The sequence below is a fragment of the Benincasa hispida genome, chromosome 2 (genome assembly GCF_027475165.1).
Source record: "Benincasa hispida cultivar pf3 chromosome 2, pf3_genome.v1.1, whole genome shotgun sequence".
NCBI lineage: Eukaryota > Viridiplantae > Streptophyta > Magnoliopsida > Cucurbitales > Cucurbitaceae > Benincasa > Benincasa hispida.
In genome coordinates this window covers 17,908,147-17,934,511 of record NC_143479.1, presented here as the reverse complement: position 1 = coordinate 17,934,511, position 26,365 = coordinate 17,908,147, and the positions used below count along the sequence as shown (strand labels likewise).

Below are 26,365 nucleotides of genomic sequence, written 5' to 3'. Positions count from 1 at the left end.
TCCCCAACCTTAAGAATTAAAGAGGAAAAAAAAAAACTCAATCCACCACATTGTAGAAATTGTAACATCCATAATCCGCAATTCACAATAACATCCACAATCCACAATCCATAATTCACAATAACATCCATAATATTAATTACATGTAATATCTATATTTCACAATTCACAATAACATCCACAATCCACCAAATTGCAGAAATTATAACGTAATAAAATGGGTCAATATCAATTAGTACAACAAGGAAGGAAATAAAACCATATGCTAGAAACATTAGATTTAATTTAAAGAACAAAAAATGAGATAGATGCTAAATGACAATAAATCAAAGCAATAGTAATCAGATTTCAAATTCATAAGAAATTAAACAATGGCTTAAATTCGCAAAATAAGAGAAAGGAAATGAAAGGGATGTGAGCGAACCTATTGAAAGCTTGTAATGAACAACAAATTCGCAAGCAATGGAACGACGATGACAAGAAAATAAACGGTGAAGGAAATGGAGAGATGCGAAGACAAGAGGTTTTTAGTTTGGGTTAAATGAAAGGGTTAATGGGGAAGAAGTGGCCGGCGGCGGCGAGAAGGAGGAAGGGGAAAGAGGCGGCGGCGAAGGGGGAAGGGGAAGGGGAAGGGGCAGCAGCGAAGGGGGAAGGAGAAGGAAGTAGGCGGCAGTGCAAGGGGGAAGGCAAAGGGGGGGAGGGGGGCCGCAAAGGGGAAGGGGAAGAGGAAGAGGCGACTAGGCTTCTAAACTTGAGCTACAGCGGCGAAGGGGAAAATGGGGAAGGAGAATTAGTTTTTACCAGATCAGATCTCCCGACGCCGCCTGACGGGCGTCGGGAGATCCGTTGGGAGTTCCTAAGGAACTCCCAACGATTAAAAGAGGCATCCGACGAACTTCTTTAATCGTCGAGAGTTCCTTAGGAACTCCCGATGGGCATCTTTAGTCGTTGGGAGTTCCTAAGGAACTCCTGACACACTTCTACGCATCAAGAGTTCTCGACCCATTACGTCGTTGGGAGAGACCCTATCTCCTGACGACCGAGCTCCGGACGATCGATTTAGGCGTCGGGGGAGCTCTTTTTTCTAGTAGTAAATGTACCGGATTGGTTTTTCCAATTCGAATCTTTTAGGATTGTTAAAGATAGAGATATTTTGTGGTTGATGTCAGTTTTATCAGAGTCCCCCAAATTGATTTATGTGTAGTGGTTGACCATGTCTTATTTGTATTAGTAGACATTGATCATTCTTCCAACCTCTAGAGGGCAATACTGAAATCGTTGATTTCCAAGATTTCGATTTCTTTCAATCTTGTATTCCCACTAGAGTAGGTTTACTTTTTAGGAGTTAAGTCTGTATTGAAGAAAGTGATATATTTCTTGTACACGTGGATTAGACACTTTGTCACAATGTATGTTTAGTGTGATAGTTGTCTTAGGTATAGTGTATTTGTTGTTTTCAAACGGTTTTGAAACTCTCACACCTTTAGAATTCCATGTGGAGTAGTTTTGATAATTGTTAATTATTATTTTCTAATTTTATAATCCGTTTTGTTATATTTACAATTTAAAAAAAAAATTACTATTTATCCAAATGAAAACTTAAATTTTACTATTTATCTAGTCAGTCCAATTAAAAATCCATAGAATATAAATGAAATCCAATGCACTTTCAATTCAAGTAAACTAAAAAATGGGAATGGGGGCTGTGAAGTGTGAACTCCCCAACCTCATCCTCAAGCATGAATAAGAGCAAATCACTAGTTGGCATAATGAATAATAATATCAGAACACTTGCAAAATAAAAACATGCACAAATATATTAAGACATTTTTCAATATAACATAATAAATGTTGACTTTGATGATCGAATTATTGTGGTTTGTATTAGATAAAGTCTAAAGTCCATGAACAGATCTACGCCTAACAAAAATTATCAACCAAACCAGTAAATATATAACGATAAAAAAAAATATTCGAGATAGACTCGGTAGGTGCCTTATAATTTTGATGACCGTAAATTATCTTAACATCCTTGAAGTTACATGTAACTACATGCTAGTAAGTATTCTTCAAAGGAGAGCTTTAACCTAACTTTTTGTGTGCTTAGCAGACGAGCTAGTGTGATAGGCTTAGTACCACATCAATACGAGGATCTTTCATATAGTTCGATGAAAAAGCGAAACAAAATCAGAAGAAGCAAGCTGGAAGTCAAGCCCATTAAAGGCCCACAATGACAACGAATAAGGGCGAGATCCATGCCCCAAACACTACATAAAATTTGATGCAATAAACAGAAGAATGAGGATTGCCAATTAGGGGTGTTCAAATAACCCGACAACCCGAACAACCCGGACTACCCAACCCAAAATGTAAGGCTTGGGTTGGGTTAATTTTGTTCTTGGGTTGGCTTGGATTGAATTTTTCTATTTTTATTGGATTGGATTGGGTTGTGGGTTCGATATATTTCTCTTTGTTAAAAGTTTGATTACTTTATATTGATTAATTTGTGAATTTTTAATATTTTTCTTTTAAAATTGCTATGGTATTTGTCTTTATTTAAAGTTTACAATAAATATCATAGATATTTGGTATTTAGCATCTTAATTTTATGAGATTTTAGTTATTAATCCTGTGTTGTATATAAATTTACATATTTTTCATTAAAAATAAAAATAATAAGTTATAACCCGACAATCCAACCCAACCTAACCCGAATTTTAAGGGTTAGGTTGAAAACTTTATTTGGGTTATTTGGGTTACCAATTAAACCAACCAAAAAATTTTGGATTTGTCCGAAAAATACTCTTAACCCAATCAAACTCAATCTATGTACATCCCTATTACAACACTCGTTATTTGGGTGCTGTAAATTGGTAAATATGAGTAGTGAAATGTGGGTGTATGGAATGGAAGAGGAATTAAAAGAGGACAGACAGTGGGCATGTTTTGTTGCCTCTTTTGATCTCTTTGAGATTCTGATTCTCAGGTGGTGTTGTGTAATGTAAAGGCAAAATTAGAACAATAAAGCTGCCAATGTGAAGCTTAATTGATTGTACCAAACAAAGAGGGAAAGCTGAAACCGAAACATGCGTCTGCAAAACAGCCGCCCAAAAAGCTGCCTTCCAGCAAAGAAAAAGATTGTACAAGTCAAAGTTTTCACTTTTGTCAACACTCTTTTCCCAACCTATGCCTTCATCTTCCATCGACTCTCGAAAAAGGTCTTCAGGATCTGATTCCTTTTCCTCTTAACCCCTTTTTCATGCCTTTCTTTTCACTTTTATTGCCTACCTAGCTACAAGTACAAACTCTAACTATTTTATACCACCAAAATTATTAGTATTTCTATTAGCTGAGAATGCGATCAAAGACCCATATCCGTTAAATAAAGAAATGATTATGAATTTATAAGGGAAGACACCTATCTCTAATAGTATGAGATCTTTTGGGATGAAATCAAAAGCAAAACCATGGGGGTTATATCCAAGTAGACGATATCACACCATTGTGAAGATATCTAAAGATCTGTTATCCCTAACAATTTTCATCAAAATTCTATCAATAATGGAAGTTAATAATCAGTGTTATACTTATATCATTTAAAGTATGAAGTATGATACAACAAAACTATCACATAGATGTCTATTCTTGATAGACTTAATATCACTTTTGCTTCTAATGTGCAATTTTGCAATAATATTCACGAATGAAATTGCAAAAGCCAACATGTTCATTCCATTTGATTGAAAATAATTTTGAGAAGGCTGAGGGGCTTTGTTGCAAATAGTTTTAGATTTTGCTATTTTTGTGATTAATTTGAGAGATTTTTCTATATAAACAAGCACCCTTTTTCAAAGTAAATGTAGCCATCCATTCCAATTTCCCTAATAAAAACAAGAGTTTAAGGCCGACCTTTTGGGCCTCTACATTGTCTTAGTGCATCCCGAAGGGGCGCCAGCCTAAGGCCCATGGAAGAATGAGGTTTGGGTTAACAAACGATCTTGCAATTTTCCAAGAAATATTTTACAGGTTTTACAAGAATAATATTAACTTATTCTATGGAAATATGGACATGTCAGATTCATATATTATTCTTTCATTCAAAAACTCTTTTAACTGTTACAACTACATCCATGCTCACCCCAAGAAAAAAAAAATGATAGTAATACATTCAAGAGTTCTGCATAAGCACAATCCGAGTCATCTTGATGAATACACCACAGAAAAAGCAATCATATTTACCCAAATGTACAAATGATGCACTGTAACTCAACATTTTATTCCGAGATTAGAGAGTTTGGATGTTGCAGATTATTGGCCGTGCTCACTTAACTCTTCACATCTTCGCCATAGCTTACAAACAGATACAGAGCCTTGCTTTCTTAGTTATCATCCTTAACGTTTCCCATTCATTTTCAGTTTGAAGACAACATGCTGCCCAAAAAAATGATGATGGAGTTAATCTCTGGCGATCGAGTACAGAATCATAGGTTAAGAAATTTCAAAACTAAAGGAAAAAAAAACATGAAGTTATTATATGGTATCTAATAGAGCGATTCAATGGAAAAGGGGAATGTAGGCAATAACAAAAACTTGTTGGTCACAGATGTATATTTTAGATCAGATATCAACTTCTTCATACCTTAATCTGCTTTCTTTTGTATGTGTACGTGATGTGAATGGAGCCATCACTAGCCTCAATGACGGCTGGATATGAGAATTCCTTTTCTGGCTCATCCTCCAAAGTCATGACATCTAGCCATGAGTCACCATCATCCAAAGATAGGCCAACCTTAAGCACACCTCTTGACACCGTGTTATAAACAAGTAATAAGCGACCATCCCTCAGTTTGACTCCGTCAATACCTATTGATAAGATTACATACTCAAAGATGAGATGTGGAATCTATGTAGTAGTAAGATCAATCATCTCTGCTTATGACAGAATGAATGAAAAGCTTATAAGATCAGAAATTTCTAAATTTGGGAAGTAATTCAATTTCATAATGAAGATGCTGTCAAGAATGATCATTCTCCTTAGACGTTCATGTATGTGTCAGGTACCAGAACACATAAAACATACGGAACTAATATATTGCAATATCAAGAAAAGTATTTCAAGGTACTTGCACCCTTTCTTTTGAGATGACTCCAAAGCCCTAATTCACACACTAAATGTCTAACTTCCTCTATCTATAACTAAACTCCATAACCACCTCCCTATCTAATTACTATTATATCCTTAATATTCCTAATCGCATTCGTAATCGTATGTAGATGCTTACAGTTACAGGGAATGCATGTAGCTCAGCTATGTTACCTGAGTTTGGATTAGGAAGATTTGTGGGTTTTGCATAGCTCCAGCTGTGACCACCATCGGTGGATTCTGACATACAAATACTACCAATACCTGTGAAGGATCGAAGTAAAACACGCAAATTTCCATTTGCAGTCTGGTAAGGAACTGGTTGAATGACACTGAGAGATCGATTTTCCATATATATTGGACCAAACTTTCTCCATGATCTACCTGAATCAGATGTGACCTGTTATATTGACATGTCAGCCACATTTTCCAGATTTTCGGACAAGTCAAAACTAAAGAACTATTCATAATAACCTCCATCCATGCACCCCAAGAGTTCCAGCTTTCAACCGAAGACCCACAGAGCAAAACCCCATTTTCCAGCAAGATTGGCTATAGCATCAAACAAAGAAAGATAGCTTCTTGAGTAAAAGAGTTTAATTGAATGGTACATATCAGCACATATATTATACCTTATTCTTTATTGGTCCTAAGATACCAGGAGGAAGCTGTTCTCTTGCTGTCCAAGTAATGCCTTTGTCATATGATCGCTTCATGCACCCACTCCATCTGATCGTTATCTCCATCAGCATAAGATAGAATCAAACGAACTTGGAAGCAGAAGGGTTTAACTTTTCACTAAAAAAAGTTATTCAATATGTAAGACGGTCATTGGAGACTGGAGTGAACCAGTTAAAAAAAAGGTGCCCTGTGATTTTAAGGAAAATGTATTATAAGGCTCTTTGCAGAAAGCCTAATTTATGAAACCAATTAACTTAAGCATATCAACTCCCTATGATTATTTTATTTATAAGACATCTTGTACATAGCCTCAGTACATTATTGGCCTCAGCCCTGATACTGATCTCTTTGATATGGTAAATAATGTTTTCAAATGACATGAGTTCCAAGTCATGTCTCACAATTGCTAGCTGGAAAGACAGTGCCATTGCCACCATGGGAGATGTATGGTCCAATAAATTTATTGAAACATGAATCAAATATAAAAGAAATTAACTAACTTGTATAGATCTGTTATTTCAGAAAACCATTATGAGCTTAAAAAGGATATACTTCTGAACATCTTGGCCCACTCTGTAAAACAGAAGCAGCTCATCTGATGGAAGTTTGAACAAGACAGGGTTCCACATTGGAACATCGGGCTCCTCATCAGCCACAATTGGCGAGTGCCAGGAGCCGTTCTGCAAGTTAAATTTACCAATAATTATACCAAGAAATCGTTATGAAATAAGGGACTCAACGTGGGCATGGCAAGATAAAAAGAGTTATTGCTTGTCCAACTATGTCTACATAAATAGAATTATAACAGCCCTTCTAATGAATGCTAGCAAAAAATTACGAGCAATGGGGAAAGTTAAAAGTAATATAAATCTCTTATATACCACTCAATAATATGCACAAAAATGCTAGCTGCCTGTTTTGACAAAAAAAAAGGCAAGGAGGGAGAGTGATTGTTATAGTAGTATAATTTGAGATAGCACATCAGCAAGCAGAACATAACTCAGATGAGAACAATGTCTGAGGAAATAGACACCATCCGATAACCATGTTGATTTTAGTTTTCTGTTTTTGAAAAATTATGCTTCCAATTAAATGACACTGAGGAATTATAAAATCGGATCGGCCTGTTTACCTTATATGTCTGAAACCAAATCTTCACATCCGGTGCGCCTTCAAATGTACCCCCAAAATATGCAACCAAGTAATGATCTTTATCAACCTGCTCTATCCAGAAAGAAAACACTCAAATTCTCCCCTAAAAAAAAAATCAGGGACCCCAATATTATAAGAGCAAACGAAGTTTCTCCATCGAACCAAACCTCCACAATTGTAGAAGCATGACAGTTGTTGAAAGGAACAGAATTGGCAGGAAATGTAAACTCCTCTAGCAAAGGCCCTTCCACATAACTCCCTTTTCGCATTTTCAAACTTCTAACGACTGAAGTTATATTCGAATGTCCTCTAACAAGTACTCTGCACAACACATTGACCATAAGGGGAAAAAAATCTCATTTGCGCATTTAATCAAACACTTAGTTCATATTAAAGAATTAACATACAACACCAGCTCGAAACGGAATCCAAGAACTAAGCATCTCAAAAATTTCATCCAAAATGAAAATCTTCGATTGTGGGAGTAAAAGAAAAAGGGATTAAAAAAAAAACAAGAATTAACAACCTTGGTCCAAATATATGGGAATGAAGATATAACCGATGAAAACGCGAGGAGAATTTTGGGGTTAATAAATTGAATTTAAAGGTGAAGGTGTTTCCAAATCCTGGGAATGAAATACTGAAAATGGAGAGCAGGAAAAAGGAAATCAGAACAACTCCCACTGATTTCCGCATGTTCTAGAAATTTTTTGTGATGGGAAAAAGTGAAGTCAACTTAGGAAGACAAAGACATTACATTTTGGATAAAAAGAGAGGCAAGAAGTAAGAGCAGAAAAGAATGGAAGTAAGAGGGAAGCAGTTGAATGGTTTAGTACCTATACAGTCGCACTCGGAAAGTCTGAAATTTGATGGTCTGATGATGATGCAGGCCGTAAGTTGACGAGAAGACTCGAGATCTGAGCATGAAAGTGTTGACTTTGGATGTAACTTGTATTGTTGTGTTGTGCTGTTTGTTTGTAAGCAGGACCGAACCGGCTCTCAATTGGATAATTGATGTGTTCATAGGTTAGTTTGGGTTGAAATTTGATCCAATTGTTTAAATGATAAATTTCTTCAATCTAAATAATCTTTATTAAAAACTAAATAACTCAATCCATGAGTTAGGTTAATCGAATCATTTATTTAAAATTTTGTTCTAAAAAGAAAATTTTAATTGTATTCTAAAAAGAAAATTTAAATTTTGTTCGCAAAACGTAAATATATATAAATCTAATTTAATTATTTTTATATTTTAAATTAAGATTAATTACTCGAAAATTTTATTTATACAAATAAACTTATAAGATGTTGAAGAATAAATTATTCAAAAATATTAGAAATAAATAAAATTAAAATTAAAAAATATATAAATAATTATATTATAAGTAAAAATATATATATATTTTAAAATTAATAATAAATTCGGGTTTGTTTGAATTATATTAGGTGAATAACAATCCAATCTATAAAAATTTTATTTATTTAAACTCAATCTAACTAAATGAGTTGATAAGACCGCAGTCGATGGGATTGAATTGATCCATTTTTTCGAGACTTTTTTCTTTAACACGCTTACTAAAAACCGGAAATTGGTTAAACCTCAAGCTGCTGTATCGAGTTCGTCTGAGCGCTGCAGTTGCTTTCCAACTCTGAATACTAATGGCCTACGCCGCGGAGTCAAGATGGTCGATGGCCGCCTTGAGCGTCACACTAGCGTTTATCTCCGCCTCCGCCGTCATATCTCGTAAAACTTCGAAACTTTTAAGATCCTTTATGTTTTCTCTCTAAATTTCTCTGATTTCCTATTTGTTTTTAACAATTGAAGTTTTGTGGTTTTCCCCAGTTTATGTTGTGACAAAGAAGTCGAGAGAGTTGGGTACCAAGGTTCGAGAGCTCGAGGCTTCTCTGGCATCTTCTTTAAAGAAAACCGCCGCCGAGAGACAAGGCCGAATACGAGCACAGCAGGTATTTCATATTTGCTCCTCTGCATCGTCATGTTCCGTTATTGATATTTTGGTTTCATTTTTCTTCCTATTTGTAGGCTTTAAGGAAAGCTGTTGCGGAACCGAAGTCTGATAGCGTGGAGTGTACTTCATATCCCATGACACCAATTGGTACTATCCGATCATCCTTCTCTACTAGGTTAGTTTTCGATTGCAGTATCTGATAGTCCAAACATCAATTATTGGTTGTTGTTTCTTTCATTGTTCTGTTCACACAACTAATTTCAGAAATGGATATGTTTGAGCCATATTCTTCAGTTAGCTGTAGAAATTGTGCGTTCAACAACTTTTTTTGGGTTTTCTTTTTAGGAATGGGACTCCAAGGCAATCTTTACTCGTACCTCTTGCAAGGGCGCGGTTGGTGTTTTCTGCTCGCATTCCTCCAGCTTCCATTGAAGGTCTTGGAGAATATTCCCATTGCTGGGTCATATATGTCTTTCATTTAAACACAGATCTTGACAAGTTGTGGAAGGATCCATCGAAATCAAAATTCAAGGCAAAAGTACGTTTTTTTTCATTTGTTAATGCTCCTTAAATATGGAACTCATATTTTTATTATTCTTATAATTTCTTAAAATCCCATAAAAGGACAGCTCAATGGTAGGTTAGAGTACCGAGGTTGAAAGGCGAAAGAGTAGGAGTCTTTGCTACAAGATCTCCACATAGACCATGCCCAATCGGACTCACCATTGCAAAGGTAAGATAAAATTTTTGACTGCTGTCACTGTATCTTGCAAGTTTATGGAGAAGCCCATCATAGATCACAGACATTGATGAAATATGTCTTCCCCCAACGAGGTCTAGAGAGGTTTTGCTGTCAGTTGTCACATGAACATGGTTCGATATGTTTTGTATGGTTAGGCTGTATCAATGTCATTTAGTATTGGAAATTCATGGTTACAAGCTTACAGCTGTATGTCTTAGACAACATTCAAACACAATAGATAAACGAGGGAATATTAAATCTAAGATTAATAAATCTGCTATGTTACCACTTCAGGTGGAGGCTATCCAGGGACATCAAATTCTACTCTCTGGTGCCGATCTTGTTGATGGAACTGTAAGAGTTTGTTTTCATTTCTCTCCAACCATTGATGAAGGTTTAATCTGGAATTTAGTCATTACTTCTTGTAGTAATGATTGTTATTATTTCTTGCTTTGTTTGAATTTTCTTACAGCCAGTACTTGATGTTAAACCTTATCTACCGTACTGTGACAGTGTCCAAGATGCAACAGTCCCAAAGTGGTTACTGGTATGTCTTCAATAATTATTTTCTACGAGTAAACCTTATTTTAGAATTTCCTTGATGCTTATGTTGTTACTGTTCATCTTTCAAATTATTTTTTATGTGGTAACTTTTAGCAATCATTCTTTCATTCGTTTGTTCAACTGGAGATTTGTTCCGAGTGTCGTGCTTTTCAAACTTCAAAATGTGGAGAATCTCTTCTTATATGCATTGCATGTGTTATGATTAGTTGCGTGGAAATAACTTAAGAAATTCAGCTTTCCATATACTATTTAGCGCTACTGCTATTCACATAGTTGAAGGCATCGATACTCTATGACTGTAATATATTTATATACATTCCTGTTGGCAATCTTACATATTATTTACGCTAACACAGGGGGATAATTTATTGACTGTTGCATCCATTTGCTTCTCTGAAGAATTTATTCCCACTCTATCCGAGTGTTGGCCACTAATGGTGAGTTCCTTTTTTTTTTTTCCTCTTATAAGTGTTGAAATACGTTGAATTAGCCCTAAGGGCATTTTTGTAATTTATGCTATATTTGCTAAATTAGGGTTTCACCTCATTCTATTTATATCTGAGGTTTGGTCTATTGTAGGTATGACATTAAATAATAAGTCCTTTTTCTACCGTGGTTTTTCTTCCCTGAATTAGGGTTTTCCACGTAAACTCCTTGTGTCGTCTTCTTTTCTTCTATTTCAATATGGTATCAGAGCAAGGTGATGAAACCCTAGCTCCGATAGAAGAAACTCAGTCATCAAATTTGATAGGTGAAGGTACGCTGACTAATGAGGCTGTGATTCAAGTAGCAGTTGACCGCTATCTCTGGACCATCATCCCAGGTGGCTCAGCCGAACAGATCCAGCTGGCGAGCCGAACAGCAGGTGGTGCACTTGCTCCAGCCGGCGCACCGATTAGCTTCCAGACTCAGTCGTTCCAACCGAACACCATCGAGGAAGGTCACGCTCTCCAGTCGGCGCACGCGAGTGGGTCACAACCGATCGGACCCTCGACTTCACACACAACCGTCTCAGCTTTGCACGTCCCCCAGCCGGCGCACGCGATTGATTTACAGCCGATCGGTACCTCGGCGTCGCACAGAACCGGATCTGCACAAGACGGTCGTGGGTTTGCTCCAGCTGCCGGGTCGGGTCAGATCGGCGTGATTTCTTCAACCTCGCAGCCGATTGCCGAGCCTTCTGTCCGTTACCCACCATCATAGTCGTCTGGGAGCAACGCTGATCACGGGTTGCCGAACTTTGCCGTCGGTGGACTTCCGGCAGTAGCTTCTTCACAGTACCATGGTGGACAGCTTCTTCCTCATGTGTATCCAGTTCAGCCCCAGTTTTGAATGGGTGATTCCATTGAAGAAAATCCCATGGTTTCCAACAACAATTGGTTAGTCTCCAGCAACAGATGGCCGCCCTTGGAAACAGAATGAATGGCCATGTTTCTTCCCCGATGTATTCAGAAAATCCGGTATCAATGTTTCTTACTCTTCCAACTTCTAATTTTAATGATCACGGGAGAGAAGTTGAATGGGCAAAATTATTTCTCTTGGTTCCAAACAATTAAAATGGTTCTTGAGGGACGCCATAAGTTTGGATATTTGACTGGAGAGATACCACGACCGAATCCTGGGGATCCTCAAGAGCGTGTCTGAAAGGCAGAGGATTCTTTGCTCTGCCCAATGTTAATCAGTAGCATGGAACCACAAATCGGGAAACCTTTACTCTATTCAACCACTGCTCGAGATATTTGGGATGTAGTCCGACGGTTATATTCGAGGCGTCAGAATGCGTTCCGCCTGTATACTCTACGTAAACAAGTTAACGAATGCAAACAAGGGAGAATGGATGTAACGTCATACTTCAGCAAGATGTCGTTGTTATGGCAAGAAATGGATCTATGTCGGGAGATCATCTAGAACTGCCCACAAGATGGAATTCAATACTCCAAGATAGAAGAGGTTGAGCGTGTGTATGATTTTCTTGCCGGGCTGCACCCCAAATTTGATACAGTTCGTAGTCGAATACTAGGGCAGAAACCAATTCTGTCTCTCATGGAGGTCTGTTCAGAGGTTAGATTGAAAGAAGATAGATCGAGTGCAATGAACGGGCCGGGTGTTACCACTGTAAAGTCAGCTGTCTTCGGGGCAAAGTCCGTTGGAGCTGATGGTGACAAGCAGAATAGTAAAACACCTCCAGTATGTGAGCATTGCAAAAAACAGTGGCACACGAAGGATCAGTGTTGGAAATTGCATGGTCGCCCTCCAAATGGTAAACGTCGCCCTTTAAATGACAAGTTGAAATCTGGGCGTGCTCTAGTGGGTGAATCAGTTGAGGGGGCTGCACAACCTCAGACACAGCCTCCAGTGACCAATCCTGGTGATTCAGGTACGATAGGGATCGGAACAGTTGCTCAATCAAGTAACCCTCAATCTTTCAGTTTCCTTGTTGAAGGGAATGAGTTATGGATTCTAGATTCAGGAGCGACCGATCACTTGACTGGCTCATCTGATCGGTTTCTCTCATACTATCCAAGTGCTGGAAATGAGAGGATTCGAATTGCGGATGGGTCCTTTGCTCCTGTTGCTGGAAAAGGCAGACTGTCACCATTTCAAGGATTAACTCTGCAAAATGTCTTACATGTGCCCAAAATTTCTTACTACTTATTATCAATAAGCAAAATAACAAAAGATTGAACTGTAGAGTTGTCTTCTCACCAGATACTGCTTTGTTTTAGGACTTGAGCTCGAGGAAGACGATTGGCACTGCCCGATATGACAGAGGCCTATATTTCCTTTCTGCAGATGCTTCCTCCAGAAGCTTGTTTAGGACTAGTCTTTTATCTTCGTTTACTATATCTGAAACAAATTATTTATTGTGGCATTTTCGTCTTGGACATCCTAGTTTTCAATATATGTGATATTTATTTCCTCATTTATTCCATAATGTGAATGTTTCTTCATTATCTTGTGATGTCTGTATACGTGCTAAACAACCTCGCGTGTCGTTTGTTTCTCAGCCCTATAAACCTACCCAGCCTTTTCACCTGATCCACAGTGATGTTTGGGGTCCTTCAAGCATCTCTACCCTATCTGGTAAACGGCGGTTTGTAACTTTCATCGATGACCATACCCGACTTACATGGGTATATCTCCTTGCTGATAAGTCCGAGGTTTTATCTACCTTCAAACAGTTCTATACCACTGTATTAACACAGTTCAACACAAAGATTGCCATTCTTCGGAGTGACAATGGTCGTGAGTTTGTCAACCACACCTTCCAGGAATTCCTAGTGTCAAAAGGGATCATCCATCAAAACTCGTGTGCATATACTCCACAACAAAATGGGGTGGCTGAACGGAAAAATCGCCATCTCATTGAAGTTGCTCGTTCCTTGATATTTACAGCGTCTCTCCCTTCGTACCTGTGGGGAGATGCGGTTCTTACCGCAGCTCATCTAATTAATAGAATGCCTTCACGAGTTCTAAAGTTTCAAACCCCTCTTGAGTGCTTCAAAGAGTCTTATCAGTCTACCCGTCTTATTCCTGAGGCTCCTCTTCGTGTGTTTGGGTGTATAGCCTTTGTTCATATTCATGGTCCACACCGGACTAAGTTTGCTCCACGAGCTAAAACATGTGTGTTTGTCGGGTATCCCCTTCATCAGCGAGGCTATAAATGCTTCATCCATCTTCCAGAAAATATTTTGTCACTATGGATGTCACGTTCCTTGAAGATAAACCGTTCTTTCCCGTTAGTCATCTTCAGGGGGAGACCACAAATGAAGAGACTAACAGTTCCACGTACTCCGTACCCATTAGCCTCAATCTTGAGCCTAGTCCTAATATTTCTGAACTTGAGCCTAGCCCCAATGTTCCTGGACCTAGTCGACCTAGTCTTGAACCTAACTCTGCTCCTATTGTTCCTAGTCTACCTAGTCTTGAACCTATTCTGCTCCTGTTGTTCCCGTGTCGGTTCTTCCTACTAGACAAGTGACCTGGATAACATACTATAGGAAGAATCTCATAAAGGAAATTCAGGAAACCTCTGGTGTTCCATCGGAAAGTGTCCAAACATCGGAACTAGCTCATGTTCAAGATCCCGTTGTTTCAGAGGAGAGTCTTGAAGAAAAGTCTGGGAACATAGAAAATGATGAAATGAGCTCAGAGAAGGTTGAAACTTCAGGAGGTAATGAGGTGCTGAAAGATCCTCAAGAAGATGCAGAATTGTCTCAAAAGTCTGATACTGAAGAGGGACAGACGAAAACTGACAACTATGATACCACTCTGGATATGCCAATTGCTCTGAGAAAGGGAACCAGGTCATGTATAAAATACCCTTTGCATAGTTTTTTGACCTATAGTAACTTATCTCCTGGTTTTAAGGCTTTTACTACTCAGTTGGATGCTCTAGCAATACTTACCAGTGTACATGCGGCCATGGAAGTTCCCGAGTGGAAAGCAGCAGTAATGAAGGAAATGAGAGCTCTTGAGGCAAATAAGACTTGGGAGTTAAGTAGCTCTCCCTAGAGGTCACAAAACAGTTGGTTGCAAATGGGTGTTCACAGTGAAGTATAAGTCTGACGGAACACTCGAGAGGTATAAAGCTAGGTTAATTGCTAAAGGGTTCACTCAGATGTATGAGATTGATTATTCAGAAACTTTTTCCCCAGTGGCTAAGTTAAACACGATTCGTGTTCTTCTGTCTATCGTCGTAAATAAAGATTGGCCCCTACATCAACTAGATGTAAAGAATGCATTCTTAAATGGTGAGTTGGAAGAGGAAGTTTATATGAGTTCACCTCCAGGTTTCGAAGCTAAGTTTGGGAATCATGTTTGCAAACTCAGGAAGTCTTTATATGGGTTGAAGCAGTCCCTTAGGGCATGGTTTGACAGGTTCACCGTGTTTGTTAAGTCCCAAGAGTTTGTTTAGGGGCATTCTGATCATACATTGTTTACCAAAAAATCACCCTTAGGAAAGATTGTTGTGTTGGTAGTGTATGTTGATGACATCATCCTATCAGGGGGATGACACGGCAGAAATTGCTAAGCTAAAACAAAGGATGACAAGTGAATTTGAAATCAAGGATCTTGGTAGTTTCAGGTATTTTCTAGGGATGGAAATGGCAAGATCAAAAGCAGGAATATCTGTATCTCAGCGGAAGTACACTCTGGACTTGTTAAAGGAAATAGGAATGACTGGATGCAAACCTATTGACACTCCTATTGAGGTCAATAGCAAACTGAAAAGTATTTTGGAAGGAGTTCCTGTGAATAAGGAGAGGTATCAACGCTTAGTAGGAAAACTGATTTACTTGTCTCATACTAGGCCCGACATCTCCTATGCTGTGAGTGTAGTAAGTCAGTTCATGCAGAGTCCATATGAGGAGCACATGGAAGCTATGACTCGAATTTTGAGATATCTAAAGTCCACCCCTAGGAAGGGCTTGGTGTTTAGGAAACATGACACACGGAGCATCGAGGCATATACTGACTTAGATTGAGCGCATACCTATTGACACTCCTATTGAGGTCAATAGCAAACTGAAAAGTATTTTGGAAGGAGTTCCTGTGAATAAGGAGAGGTATCAACGCTTAGTAGGAAAACTGATTTACTTGTCTCATACTAGGCCCGACATCTCCTATGCTGTGAGTGTAGTAAGTCAGTTCATGCAGAGTCCATATGAGGAGCACATGGAAGCTGTGACTCGAATTTTGAGATATCTAAAGTCCACCCCTAGGAAGGGCTTGGTGTTTAGGAAACATGACACACGGAGCATCGAGGCATATACTGACTCAGATTGAGCCGGATCTGTGATTGATAGAAGGTCAACCTCAGGGTACTTACCTTTGTATGGGGAAATTTGGTAACTTGGCGGAGTAAAAAACAGGGTGTAGTGGCCAGAAGTAGTGTTGAGGCAGAGTATAGAGCTATGAATCTGGGAGTGTGTGAAGAAATCTGGTTGCAGAAAGTTTTATCTGATCTTCACGAGAGTAGTTCGGGGCCCATGAAGCTATATTGTGATAATAAGGCTGCCATCAGTATTGCGAATAATCCCGTGCAACATGATAGAACCAAACATGTGGAAATTGACAGGCACTTTATTAAAGAAAAGTTAGACCGCTGAGCTATTTGTATTCCCTATGTACCTTCAGTCCAACAAATTGCAGATGTTTTTCGAAAGGGTTATCAAGACAGACGTTTGAAGCTTGTATTAAGCAAGTTGGGTCTTGCCGATATCTATGCCCCAACTTGAGGGGGAGTGTTGAAATACGTTGAATTAACCCTAAGGGCATTTTTGTAATTTATGCTATATTTGCTAAATTAGAGTTTCACCTCATTCTATTTATATCTGAGGTTGGGTCTATTGTAGGTATGACATTAAATAATAAGTCCTTTTTCTATCATGGTTTTTCTTCCCTGAATTAGGGTTTTCCACGTAAACTCCTTGTGTCGTCTTCTTTTCTTCTATTTCAATAATAACTAACTAATCATTGTTGTTGTTATTATTATTATTATTACAACATAGACATCTACGAGTGTTTGGCTCAACTTGTGTGCCTCGACAATATGCCAGAAATATTAACTGATTGTTTTGCACAGGAGAAAGTAAAAAACAGTACACGACAATATTTTATCTAGCCAGCCGAAGTTTTTCTTAAATATTTGGTATTGGAAAGGTCTAATGTAAAATCAAGAGTCTGGTTTCTTTGGTTTCAAAAGAGAGAGAGAGAGAGAGAGAGAGCTGCTTTGTAGCCTGATTACCATTTTTATGAAACTCCACGTTACAGAGGTCTAGTGCAACATAAACTTCTCACGTATCATGTTTTTCTTGTTTCAGGAAAAGAAATCGCTTTATGCGTCGGAAGATGAGTTTAGAAACTTTGTGAAGGAAGTGCTTTCATGGGATATTCGATCGGTGTCTCAACGTAATCAACCTCATGACTCCCATGTTAAACCAACAACTGGACATGAATGTTTCGATGGCAGTTCAGATTCAGAGGGTCACCTAGATGACAAAGTTTCGAGTGGTTCTCAAAGTTCTTCTGAGAACATTATCTATCACCTACTTGTAGATGGATTAGACGTGTCGTACACAATTGGTTGCCATGGGAACGTGGTTGTGGGCAAAGTGGAACTTGCATCACCTAGCTCAAGAACAAGAAGCAATTAACGCAAAGCAAATTCTTCTGAATAGGCAAATCAGGGTAACTAGTCTTATTACTAACCTTGCACCACTACAGTTAAAAGGATCCCCTATGTTGGGAACTCTCCCTTGAATTTATACTGCCTTGAATAGAGCTTGATCTTTTAACATTTTTTACTCATCTTTCTCTTGAAAGAATGCTGGATAAATTATGAGTTGTTTGATGGTTATTGAAATAGTTTTGGTCGAAAAGGTGCAGTTGTTTGCTGATGAGTGAATGCTTGACTTTTATTACCACAATCTTACAAGAAGAAAAGCATACATATGCTGTGACCTCTTTACTCCAGAAGTAAGTGTAAGCACACAAGTGACCAGGTCACTATCAGGCTAAAATGACGCAGGTTTTGTTTGGATTTTGTTGGTTTTTATTTTTAATATAAAAAAAATCTTTGCTTGGGTTTTTCTGAGTTTTTTCTTTTTGTAATTGAAAAAACAACTTTTCAATCGTTTGTTTAAATTAATGCCACTTGAGATAATATTTCATATGGAGTTTCACCGGTATGTATGGGCTACCGTTATTAAGTGAATTAAATAAGTTGTTATTTGTTATTCTTTTCATTAGTTTAGTTAATCAATTGAACACAGTTGGGAAGCTATGAAGCACAGATATTTCATGTGAAGTAAAGAATCAGTATCAAACATGTATCGGATATCGATACTTTTAGATACTTTTCAGATACGTTCGTGTTTGTTCTTCTTCAAACCCCTAATTCGCTCTCGCTCGTAGCTACTAATGGGGTCTCGGTTGATTTCCCTTCCTTTAGCTACTCAGATGTTTCAGTTTGCTAAGTTTGAAAAGTCTAAAGAGTGCAGACTAGTCACGGAGCTTGGATATGGTTTCTCAATTAGAGATCCAGGGATCACAGACGGTATCTCACCATAGCCTTTCACCTCTGAAAGCGTCTTGACACGCGATTTGACGTATATACTTTTCAGATACGTATCTGACATGTGATTTGATGTATTTATTTCTATGTGCTTTTTTTTTTAAAGAAAAAAGACAAGTAACTCATCTAATCTTTCCCAATCTAAAGTTAGACAACTTATTTAAAAAATTTACTACTCGAGTCCAAAACTAAAAGAAAAACTAAATAAATAATGGATCAAATCTTAATTATCTAATCTCCATCTTCACATTTGAGTTTCCACAAAATCCATTAAAATATAAATCATTTGGATGTTTTCAACAATGAGTTCATTTATTTTCATATTTCTCTCTCTAATCTTTTTCTTCTTTGCAATATGAGTCACTTTTCTATTATATTTTATTAACTATTTTACTTCAACATCTCAGATGTTTTTTTTTATATTATATTTCAGTGTTTGTATTCTATTTTGTGCTAATGTTATTAACTTATATGTTAAATTTATTTATATCCTATGCTTTTTTAAAGAAAAAAATGTATCATCAACGTATCATAATCCTCATTTTTTAGAAATATATATATTAGAAAAAATATAAAAAAAATGACGTATCTTTAGACGTATTCATATCTTAATTTTTTAGAAATTGACAAATCGTCATATCTGATCGTATCCGTATCATGTAATCATATCTGTATATGTATTCTGGGAAGAATACTTTTTTTGGTTCTTAAGGTTTTGGATTTAATAACATCCTTAGATTTTATAATGTTACCCTTTTAATCTTTATATTTTAAGTTTGATTTTAATTTAGTTCATAAGATTTCAAAGTGTTACAACTTTAATTTCGAGTTTTCGAGATTTGAGTTTTGTTTTAATTTGATTCTTATATTTCAAAATTTACATTTTAAACTTTGATTTTTCATAAAATACTAACTTTCAATCTTTGGTTTTAATGTCTATTGATTAATTTAAAATAATTGTGAAGTAAAAATTTAAATTTAGTTTTATTAAAGATGAAAAATAGCAAAATTTAATTAATTATAATTCTTTTAGTTCTTTTAAATTAATTAATATACATTAACATTAAAAGTATGGGTGTTCAAAAAACTCAATGACTCGAAAAAACCAATCAACCCAACCCGTGGTTAGGTTGGGTTATCAACTCATTTGGGTTGGGTTTAAATAAATGAAAATTTTATGAGTTGGATTGGTTTATGAGTTCACCTAATATAACCCAAACCAATCCGAACCAACCCGAATTTATCATTAATTTTATAACATATATATTTTTTACTTATAAAACAATTATTTATACATATATTGATTTTAATTTAATTTAATTTTAATATTGTTTTTAATAATTTATTCTTCAACAACTCTTAAAAATAGTTTCTTTGCACTTTTAAAAAAAATTGCACTATATAAATTGAAGTTGAGTAGTTAATCTTAATTCAATATATGAAAATAATTAAATTAGATTTTTACATATTTACGTTTTTTTTCTTTTTATAACAAAATTTTAAATAAATAACCCGAATAACCCGAACCAACCAAACCCAAATATTTCATGGTTGGATTGGGTTGGGTTCATTTTTTAATAAAGGTTATCTGGTTTGAAAAAATTTACAATCCGAACAATGGGGTTGGGTCTAAAAAGTCTTTCAACGCAATTCAACCCATGAACACCCCTATTTAAAAGCGAAAAGTGAATATTTAGTAAAAATTTGAGGTTAAAAGTATAAACCTTAAAATCTAATAACTAAATTGAAACAAAATTTAAATCTATCGTTTGGTGTTTAAGGTTTTAAGGACGCATAGGAAACAAGAATGTCCAGGTATACTATGCTATCTAGGAACAACATGTTTGGGAATAATTTCTGAAAAATAAAGGGAATAACATGCATGAGAATAAGATTTCTGAAAATAAAATATTTGTGGGAACAACACGCTGTCAGGAAATAACATGTATGGGAATAAGATTTTTGAAAATACAAAGATTGATGTGTTTGGTTGTGCATGAAAATGTTATCAAAATTTGGAGATAATAATTATATTTGTATTTATTTAATGAAACTAATTTTGGTAATCTCATATAATTTTAATAGATTAATTAATTAATAATGAAAGAGTCATTCTAATTGGATAATTAATTAAAATACGTATATTAAGTTAAAATAACTAATTCTAAAATTATTTCTTTTATTTGAAGCTAACATTAAAATTAATTAATTAGTATTTTTAAATAAATATTCTTAATTATATTGACGTAGTATATTTTTTTTATCAATAAAAATGAATTAAATGAGGACATGATTATTTTATTACAATTAATTATTTAGTTTTATTTAAGTAGAATTCATTATTATTAATTATAATTTTTGTGTCAATTAGTTTTAATTAAATAAATAAATAAATAAATAAATTTTTAATAAATATTATTACAAAATTTAATGAAAGAAAAAGAGAAAAAAAAATATGATGTTACTAATCAAAGTTAAAAAGAAATATTAGAAAAATGTTTTAAAGTAACAACCATATGTTCATAATAATGCTCAAATTAAAATTAATTTTAATCAATTTGATTATAAAAAACACTAAGTAATCATTATGAATTTTTGTACTAACTTAATTTAACTACCTAGCTTATTAATTAAATATATTTAAGATATTGATATTTAATTATTAATTTATTGATATAAGTAATTACATTCATTTGAGAAATTTTCAATTGTAAAAAAAATTTAAATAGATTGTTATTGATTTATTTAAAAAAATATTTATATTAATTTTGTTAAATTTATGTTCATTAATCAACTATATTTAAAATAAAATTATATATAAAATGAAAAAAAAAACAGAGTGAAAAAGAAAATACCCACATTCTTTTAAGTGAAAAAACTGTGGAAAAGGAGTATGTCTAGAAATAGCTACTTTAGGCAAAATGTAAAAAAAACGTGAAACAAACTTGAATGTTGTATGTCTATATCTCTATACAAATAAAATTTATTTTAAAATTTAGAGATTAAAATAAAATAAAAAACTAACATTTTGAAAAACAATAAAAGAAAAGTGTTTTTTTTATTCTATATAAATATAACACCCACTATTCTATGCTTATCTTTGTTCTTGGTATGCGTCGGGAGTGGTTGAGGCATTAAAGACCTTCATTTATGATTTTACCAATTGTCAACATGTTAGCTTAATCTGCTGTGCTAATTAAACGATATGTCAAATTCTTATAACTTCTTGGCCACTTGCATAGATGACAAACCACAGGTTCAATTAATTGCAAATGTATGAACTAGCAACTACATTATATACCTGCAAATATAACAATTTTCTTAATACTAAGTACCTATTTTCACATTTTAAAGCAATGTGGTATGCTTTTTTTTTTTTTCCCCGAACCATTAAGATTAAAACCTTTCAAAAATAATAGTTAAAACTAAACATTTGGAAACAAATAATTGAAACCTACACAAAATTCATAGAAATACTTGAACTGCAACTTAACCACATGTATCACTATTTTGTAATTCACTCCTACATCACATTTTTATTATCTTTTTAACAGAAAAAAAAAAGTAGTTGAAATTTAAGAGTAAAATGAAAGATTTGAAACTTCAACGACAGAATCAAAACATAGACTCAAATTTAAAGATAATATGCCAATCCGGTATATACCTTTAGTCAAAAAGAAAAAAAAAACTTTAAAAATAGAAAATTGAAAAGAATATTTATGATTATCTAAAACGTGGATTAATGGAGTTGAATGTTTTGGAATTTTGTCAAAGTAAGGATATTTTGTTGACGTTACACATAAAGATGAGTTCCTCTGACATCCGCCAGCGCAGTGCCTGTGAGGCCAAACTAAAGTCCCCATCACCGACGCCACCGCGTTTACTACTCTCAACTCACAACCCTCCAACCTCCCGCTTTTATTCCTTACCTGAGCTTTACGTCACCCATTAACACTCTCCCGCTTCCCAAACTTCCTAAAATGGATCACTCCAGAGCCGGACCCGGCGTCGGTGCCGGCGACCAAGTTACGGTGGCAGCTCGCTCCTCTTTAATCGACTCACTCAAAGGCTGCGGCCTCTCGGGGATTCGAATCGACAAACAGGAGCTCAATGCAAAGGTTATGATGCCCCACTATCTCCGCTTCGCCTTGCGTGATTCTATCCGCTTGAAAGACCCCATTGCCGGAGCCTCTGCCACTACTCCACCGCAAAATGTCGTCCCCTCACCTCCAGAGGCCCCGTTGGTGATCTTCATTAACCCACTTAGCGGCGGCCACCATGGTCAGAAGCTCAAGCTGCGCCTCCAGGAATTAATCAGCGATGAACAGGTCCACTTTCTATTCTGTGAAAAAAAATATCTCGGGATTCCCATTCTTTTTCGTCTTTTCATGTGTGTCCTGTACGTCTGTATGTCTTTGAATTAACGATGATTTAATATTAAATTTATTTTCACCTTTGAGCTTTGGGAAGTAATTTTTTTTGATAATTTATCTTTTGTGGGTGTTATTTAATTGAGTTTGAATTTGGTTTCTGATGCTTTTTATGTGTAATTGAGTGAGGATTTACTTCAGAGTTCGTGTTGTAGGTGTTTGATCTTTTGGAGGTGAACCCTCGTGAATTTGTGCAGTATGGACTGCGTTGCCTGGAAATCTTGGCTGATCATGGTGATGCTTGTGCTAAACAAACACGTCAAAAGATAAGGATCATGGTATTTTGATATTTTCACTAACCCCAAATAAAAAACTTGTTTCTGTTGCTTTTACATATTTGTTATCCAATGGAACTGTTTCATATTCGAAGATAGATGAAGAAAATTTGAACTGGTGGAGCAGGTTGCAGGAGGTGATGGTACTGTCGGTTGGGTACTGGGAAGTATTGCAGAACTTTACAAACAAGATCGTAACCCTGTTCTTCCCGTTGGGATTATTCCTCTTGGTACTGGCAATGATCTTTCCAGGAGTTTTGGTTGGGTGAGTTTTTGTATTTTCAACTAATTTTATAGGAAGGCATCGAATTAAGAGATATGGATCATCGTTTTTTTCCCCTTTATCAGGGAGGTTCTTTTCCTTTTGCTTGGAAATCTGCCGTTAAAAAGTCTCTCCACAGGGCTACCACTGGTCAAGTTGGTTCTTTGGATAGGTGGGAATTCAAATTTTTTTCATGAACCTTGAAGATGTTTTTGGAGTTGTTTCAAACTTGATTCTTTCTCGACGCAGTTGGCATGTTTCACTGTCGATGCCTGCTGGAGAAAAAGTGGAACCACCACATTCTTTGAAGCTTACAGAAGAAAGTGATATGAATGAAGCTGTGCATGTAATTATGTACTCTTTCAATTATAATACACTAGTTCCAACTTTATAGCTAGTCTGCAAAATAATGCACAATCCACACAAATAGGACAATGTTGGATTTTGGTTTCTCAGTTTGTGAATGGAAATATTGTCCCATGGCTGCAGAAACTGGATGGCAAAGAAGATTTACCTACAAAACTGGCTTGCTATGAAGGAGTATTTTATAATTACTTCAGCATAGGTAAGCTGAACTCACCGGTAGTTAAACACTTTAAAATGCATGTTTAGGGAAGTGATTAGATGTTGCAATTGCATAAGCAAAGTTGATTGTGTCTTGAACTTATCCCATGGAGAATTAGATTAACTAGTCATCATTCTGTTTCTCTTCTGTATTTGGTTCTCTGCAAAATCATTAGCAGGTGTTAATTAACTAATTCTACTAATGCATAATGCAGGCATGGATGCTCAAGTTGCTTACGGCTTCCACCATTTGCGCAACAAAAGGCCTTACCTGGCTCAAGGTCCAGTTACAAATAAGGTTGAACTATGCTTTCTATTATATTTTTCCGTTAAACAAAAATATGCTTTCTTTATTGATTAATGGTTGTTTATAAGCTTACACATGATTTTTTTCATTTTTGACAGTTAATTTACTCAAGTTATAGTTGCACTCAAGGATGGTTCTTCACATCCTGCTCAAACGATCCAAATTTGAGGTGATAGTTTATACTTTTCGAAAACCTAGTACCGGTAGAATGCATATATTTCCAGTTTCTAACCACAGAAAACTTTTCTGGTTGTAGTGGTCTTAAGAACATCCTTAGAATACATATCAAAAAGATCAATTGTGCAGAATGGGAAAAGGTTCCAGTTCCTTCCAGGTAGAACTGCTCTAATGTACTAATTATGAAACTTGTTTATTCTTTTTGAGGACATCAATTAATATGGTTTTGCTGCTTGGGCTAATAGTGTTAGGTCTATTGTTGCTTTAAACTTACATAACTATGCAAGTGGAAGAAACCCATGGGGTAAGCTTAAGCCAGAGTACTTGGAGAAGGTACCCACAATGAAGTTCTGTTACTGTGTTTTTTTTGGTTGGCATTGCTGTTTTCTCTTCTTTATGCTATAGATGGACTTAAATATTCATGTGGTACTAGAGAGGTTTCGTGGAAGCACATGCTGATGATGGTCTTCTGGAGATTTTTGGTCTAAAACAAGGATGGCATACATCATTTGTTATGGTAGATATAATCTCAGCCAAACATATCGCCCAGGTGGTTCGCGTTTTCGGATAATCACTGCTCAGTTTTATACTCCAACATGATTCATGTTTTTGAACTGTGTTGCTTGTTTATTTACAGGCAGCAGCCATTAGAATTGAAATTAGAGGTGGGAAGCGGAAGAAGGCATATCTGCAAATGGATGGGGAGCCATGGAAACAGCCAATAAGCAAGGAATTCTCAACGTTTGTTGAGATCAAGAGGGTTCCTTTTCAATCACTAATGATCAACGGGGACTAGAACTTTCAATCTCCTCTTCGAGTGGATATATTCTTTTTGTATGATATATATCATATATGTATGTCTAAATTATTCATGTTCAACACGACCATTAGAACATCCCTGACGAGTATGTTTAGTAGGCAATCGGAAATTTGAAAGTGAAAATTAGGGATTCAAATATATTTCATGTTTCAATAGGGTAAAAAAAAAATTATTTAGTTCGAGTTTTTGGTAATAATTTATCCATTTATGTTTAAATTTGTAACAATTCAATTCTAGAATTGAGAATTTTAATTACCAATAATTTAGGTCTCATTTTGTCCAATAAGCATTGGACTTCTTGCCGGACGCTTTCCTCTCGCCGCATCAGTGTTGCAATGCTATTCCAAGCATTGCAATGCTGCATTGATATCTATTTATACCTCTTCTTGGCCCTAGGTCAAAATATGCCAAATTTAAGAAGCTAAATTGATGGATGAAGTTAGACTTCAATCTTCTTTTATTCCCTTCAATTTTTAGTATCATTAGGTTAGTTTTTATTTTATTTTCGGATTATGAATGTGTACTAGAACGTATCACGTCGGTTTGTCTAATCGATGAGGTAATCTTTCGTTTAGTTCTTGGATCAAGCGTTCTTTGTATTTTGATGAGTTTTCTGTCCAATTCTGTGCTTTAATTCAGAATTATGTTTTTTTCTTGAATCTTATTTAATTTAGACTTGCTTCTATGTGTTGGATTGATGCCCCTATCATGATCGCATGTCTTTGCTAGTTAAATTCAAGCTTGCATGCATCCTTGTAATCGTTCATACTTTGAATTTACCCTTGTAGCACAGATTAGATGAGTATGCTTAGATTTACAGGCTGGTCTTGAATCTAATCCGGATTTCAAGAATAAATTGATTATTTGAACACGGCTGACACTTAATCAACATAATTGAATCCTGGATCTTAATGCATGTTTTTCTAGTTCTTTATGGCCGCTGAGGACCCAATTGTATCTAAAAGCATGTAGGTTAGTTGAGGCATGATCTTTCCAGCCTTAATTATGAATTAGGACGCTCGATTGGTTCAGATTAATTAATTTTCGGCCTTTATAGAGATTAGTTAATTCGCATCGATTGGGTAGCTATGCATGCATAATTCGAATATATGATATGTTGGTTGAAAACAATGATTTCTAGTTAGACAACATATCATATATTCGAATTATGCATGCATAGCTACCCAATCGATGCGAATTA

At 35.9% G+C, this 26,365-nt stretch overlaps 3 protein-coding genes across 6 annotated transcripts; 2 read left to right on the top strand and 1 right to left on the bottom strand.

Moving 5' to 3' along the window:
- Nucleotides 1–4,070: 4,070 nt before the first annotated feature.
- LOC120072245 (BNR/Asp-box repeat family protein) lies at nt 4,071–8,018 on the bottom strand. 4 transcript variants are annotated; one of them, XM_039024666.2, is made up of 10 exons: nt 7,813–8,018; nt 7,144–7,297; nt 6,957–7,043; nt 6,377–6,504; nt 5,776–5,872; nt 5,618–5,695; nt 5,528–5,543; nt 5,318–5,407; nt 4,640–4,863; nt 4,071–4,431 (listed from the first exon to the last, which is right to left on the bottom strand). In XM_039024666.2, the coding sequence occupies exons 1-10, from the start codon at nt 7,998–8,000 to the stop codon at nt 4,393–4,395; spliced, it is 1,101 nt and encodes a 366-aa protein (XP_038880594.2). In that variant the 5' UTR covers nt 8,001–8,018; the 3' UTR covers nt 4,071–4,392. The 4 variants fall into 4 exon arrangements, with proteins under 4 accessions (XP_038880594.2, XP_038880592.1, XP_038880593.1 ...); XM_039024664.2 differs by having other exon boundaries at nt 5,318–5,543; nt 7,813–7,988; XM_039024665.2 differs by having other exon boundaries at nt 5,318–5,543; nt 7,503–7,824.
- A 486-nt stretch (nt 8,019–8,504) lies between these two features.
- On the top strand, nt 8,505–17,634 carry LOC120071422 (tRNA-thr(GGU) m(6)t(6)A37 methyltransferase). Its single transcript, XM_039023698.2, has 9 exons — nt 8,505–8,720; nt 8,820–8,941; nt 9,018–9,118; nt 9,289–9,481; nt 9,584–9,676; nt 9,980–10,039; nt 10,158–10,232; nt 10,606–10,686; nt 17,077–17,634. Exons 1-9 carry the CDS (start codon nt 8,636–8,638, stop codon nt 17,407–17,409), a joined length of 1,143 nt encoding a protein of 380 aa, XP_038879626.1. The 5' UTR covers nt 8,505–8,635; the 3' UTR covers nt 17,410–17,634.
- Nucleotides 17,635–22,079: 4,445 nt separating this feature from the next.
- On the top strand, nt 22,080–25,447 carry LOC120070595 (diacylglycerol kinase 7-like). The gene is made up of 12 exons (XM_039022404.2): nt 22,080–22,657; nt 22,915–23,037; nt 23,162–23,299; nt 23,383–23,468; nt 23,546–23,642; nt 23,786–23,861; nt 24,076–24,158; nt 24,266–24,336; nt 24,424–24,501; nt 24,590–24,677; nt 24,778–24,894; nt 24,982–25,447. The coding sequence occupies exons 1-12, from the start codon at nt 22,310–22,312 to the stop codon at nt 25,138–25,140; spliced, it is 1,464 nt and encodes a 487-aa protein (XP_038878332.2). The 5' UTR covers nt 22,080–22,309; the 3' UTR covers nt 25,141–25,447.
- Nucleotides 25,448–26,365: the final 918 nt, after the last annotated feature.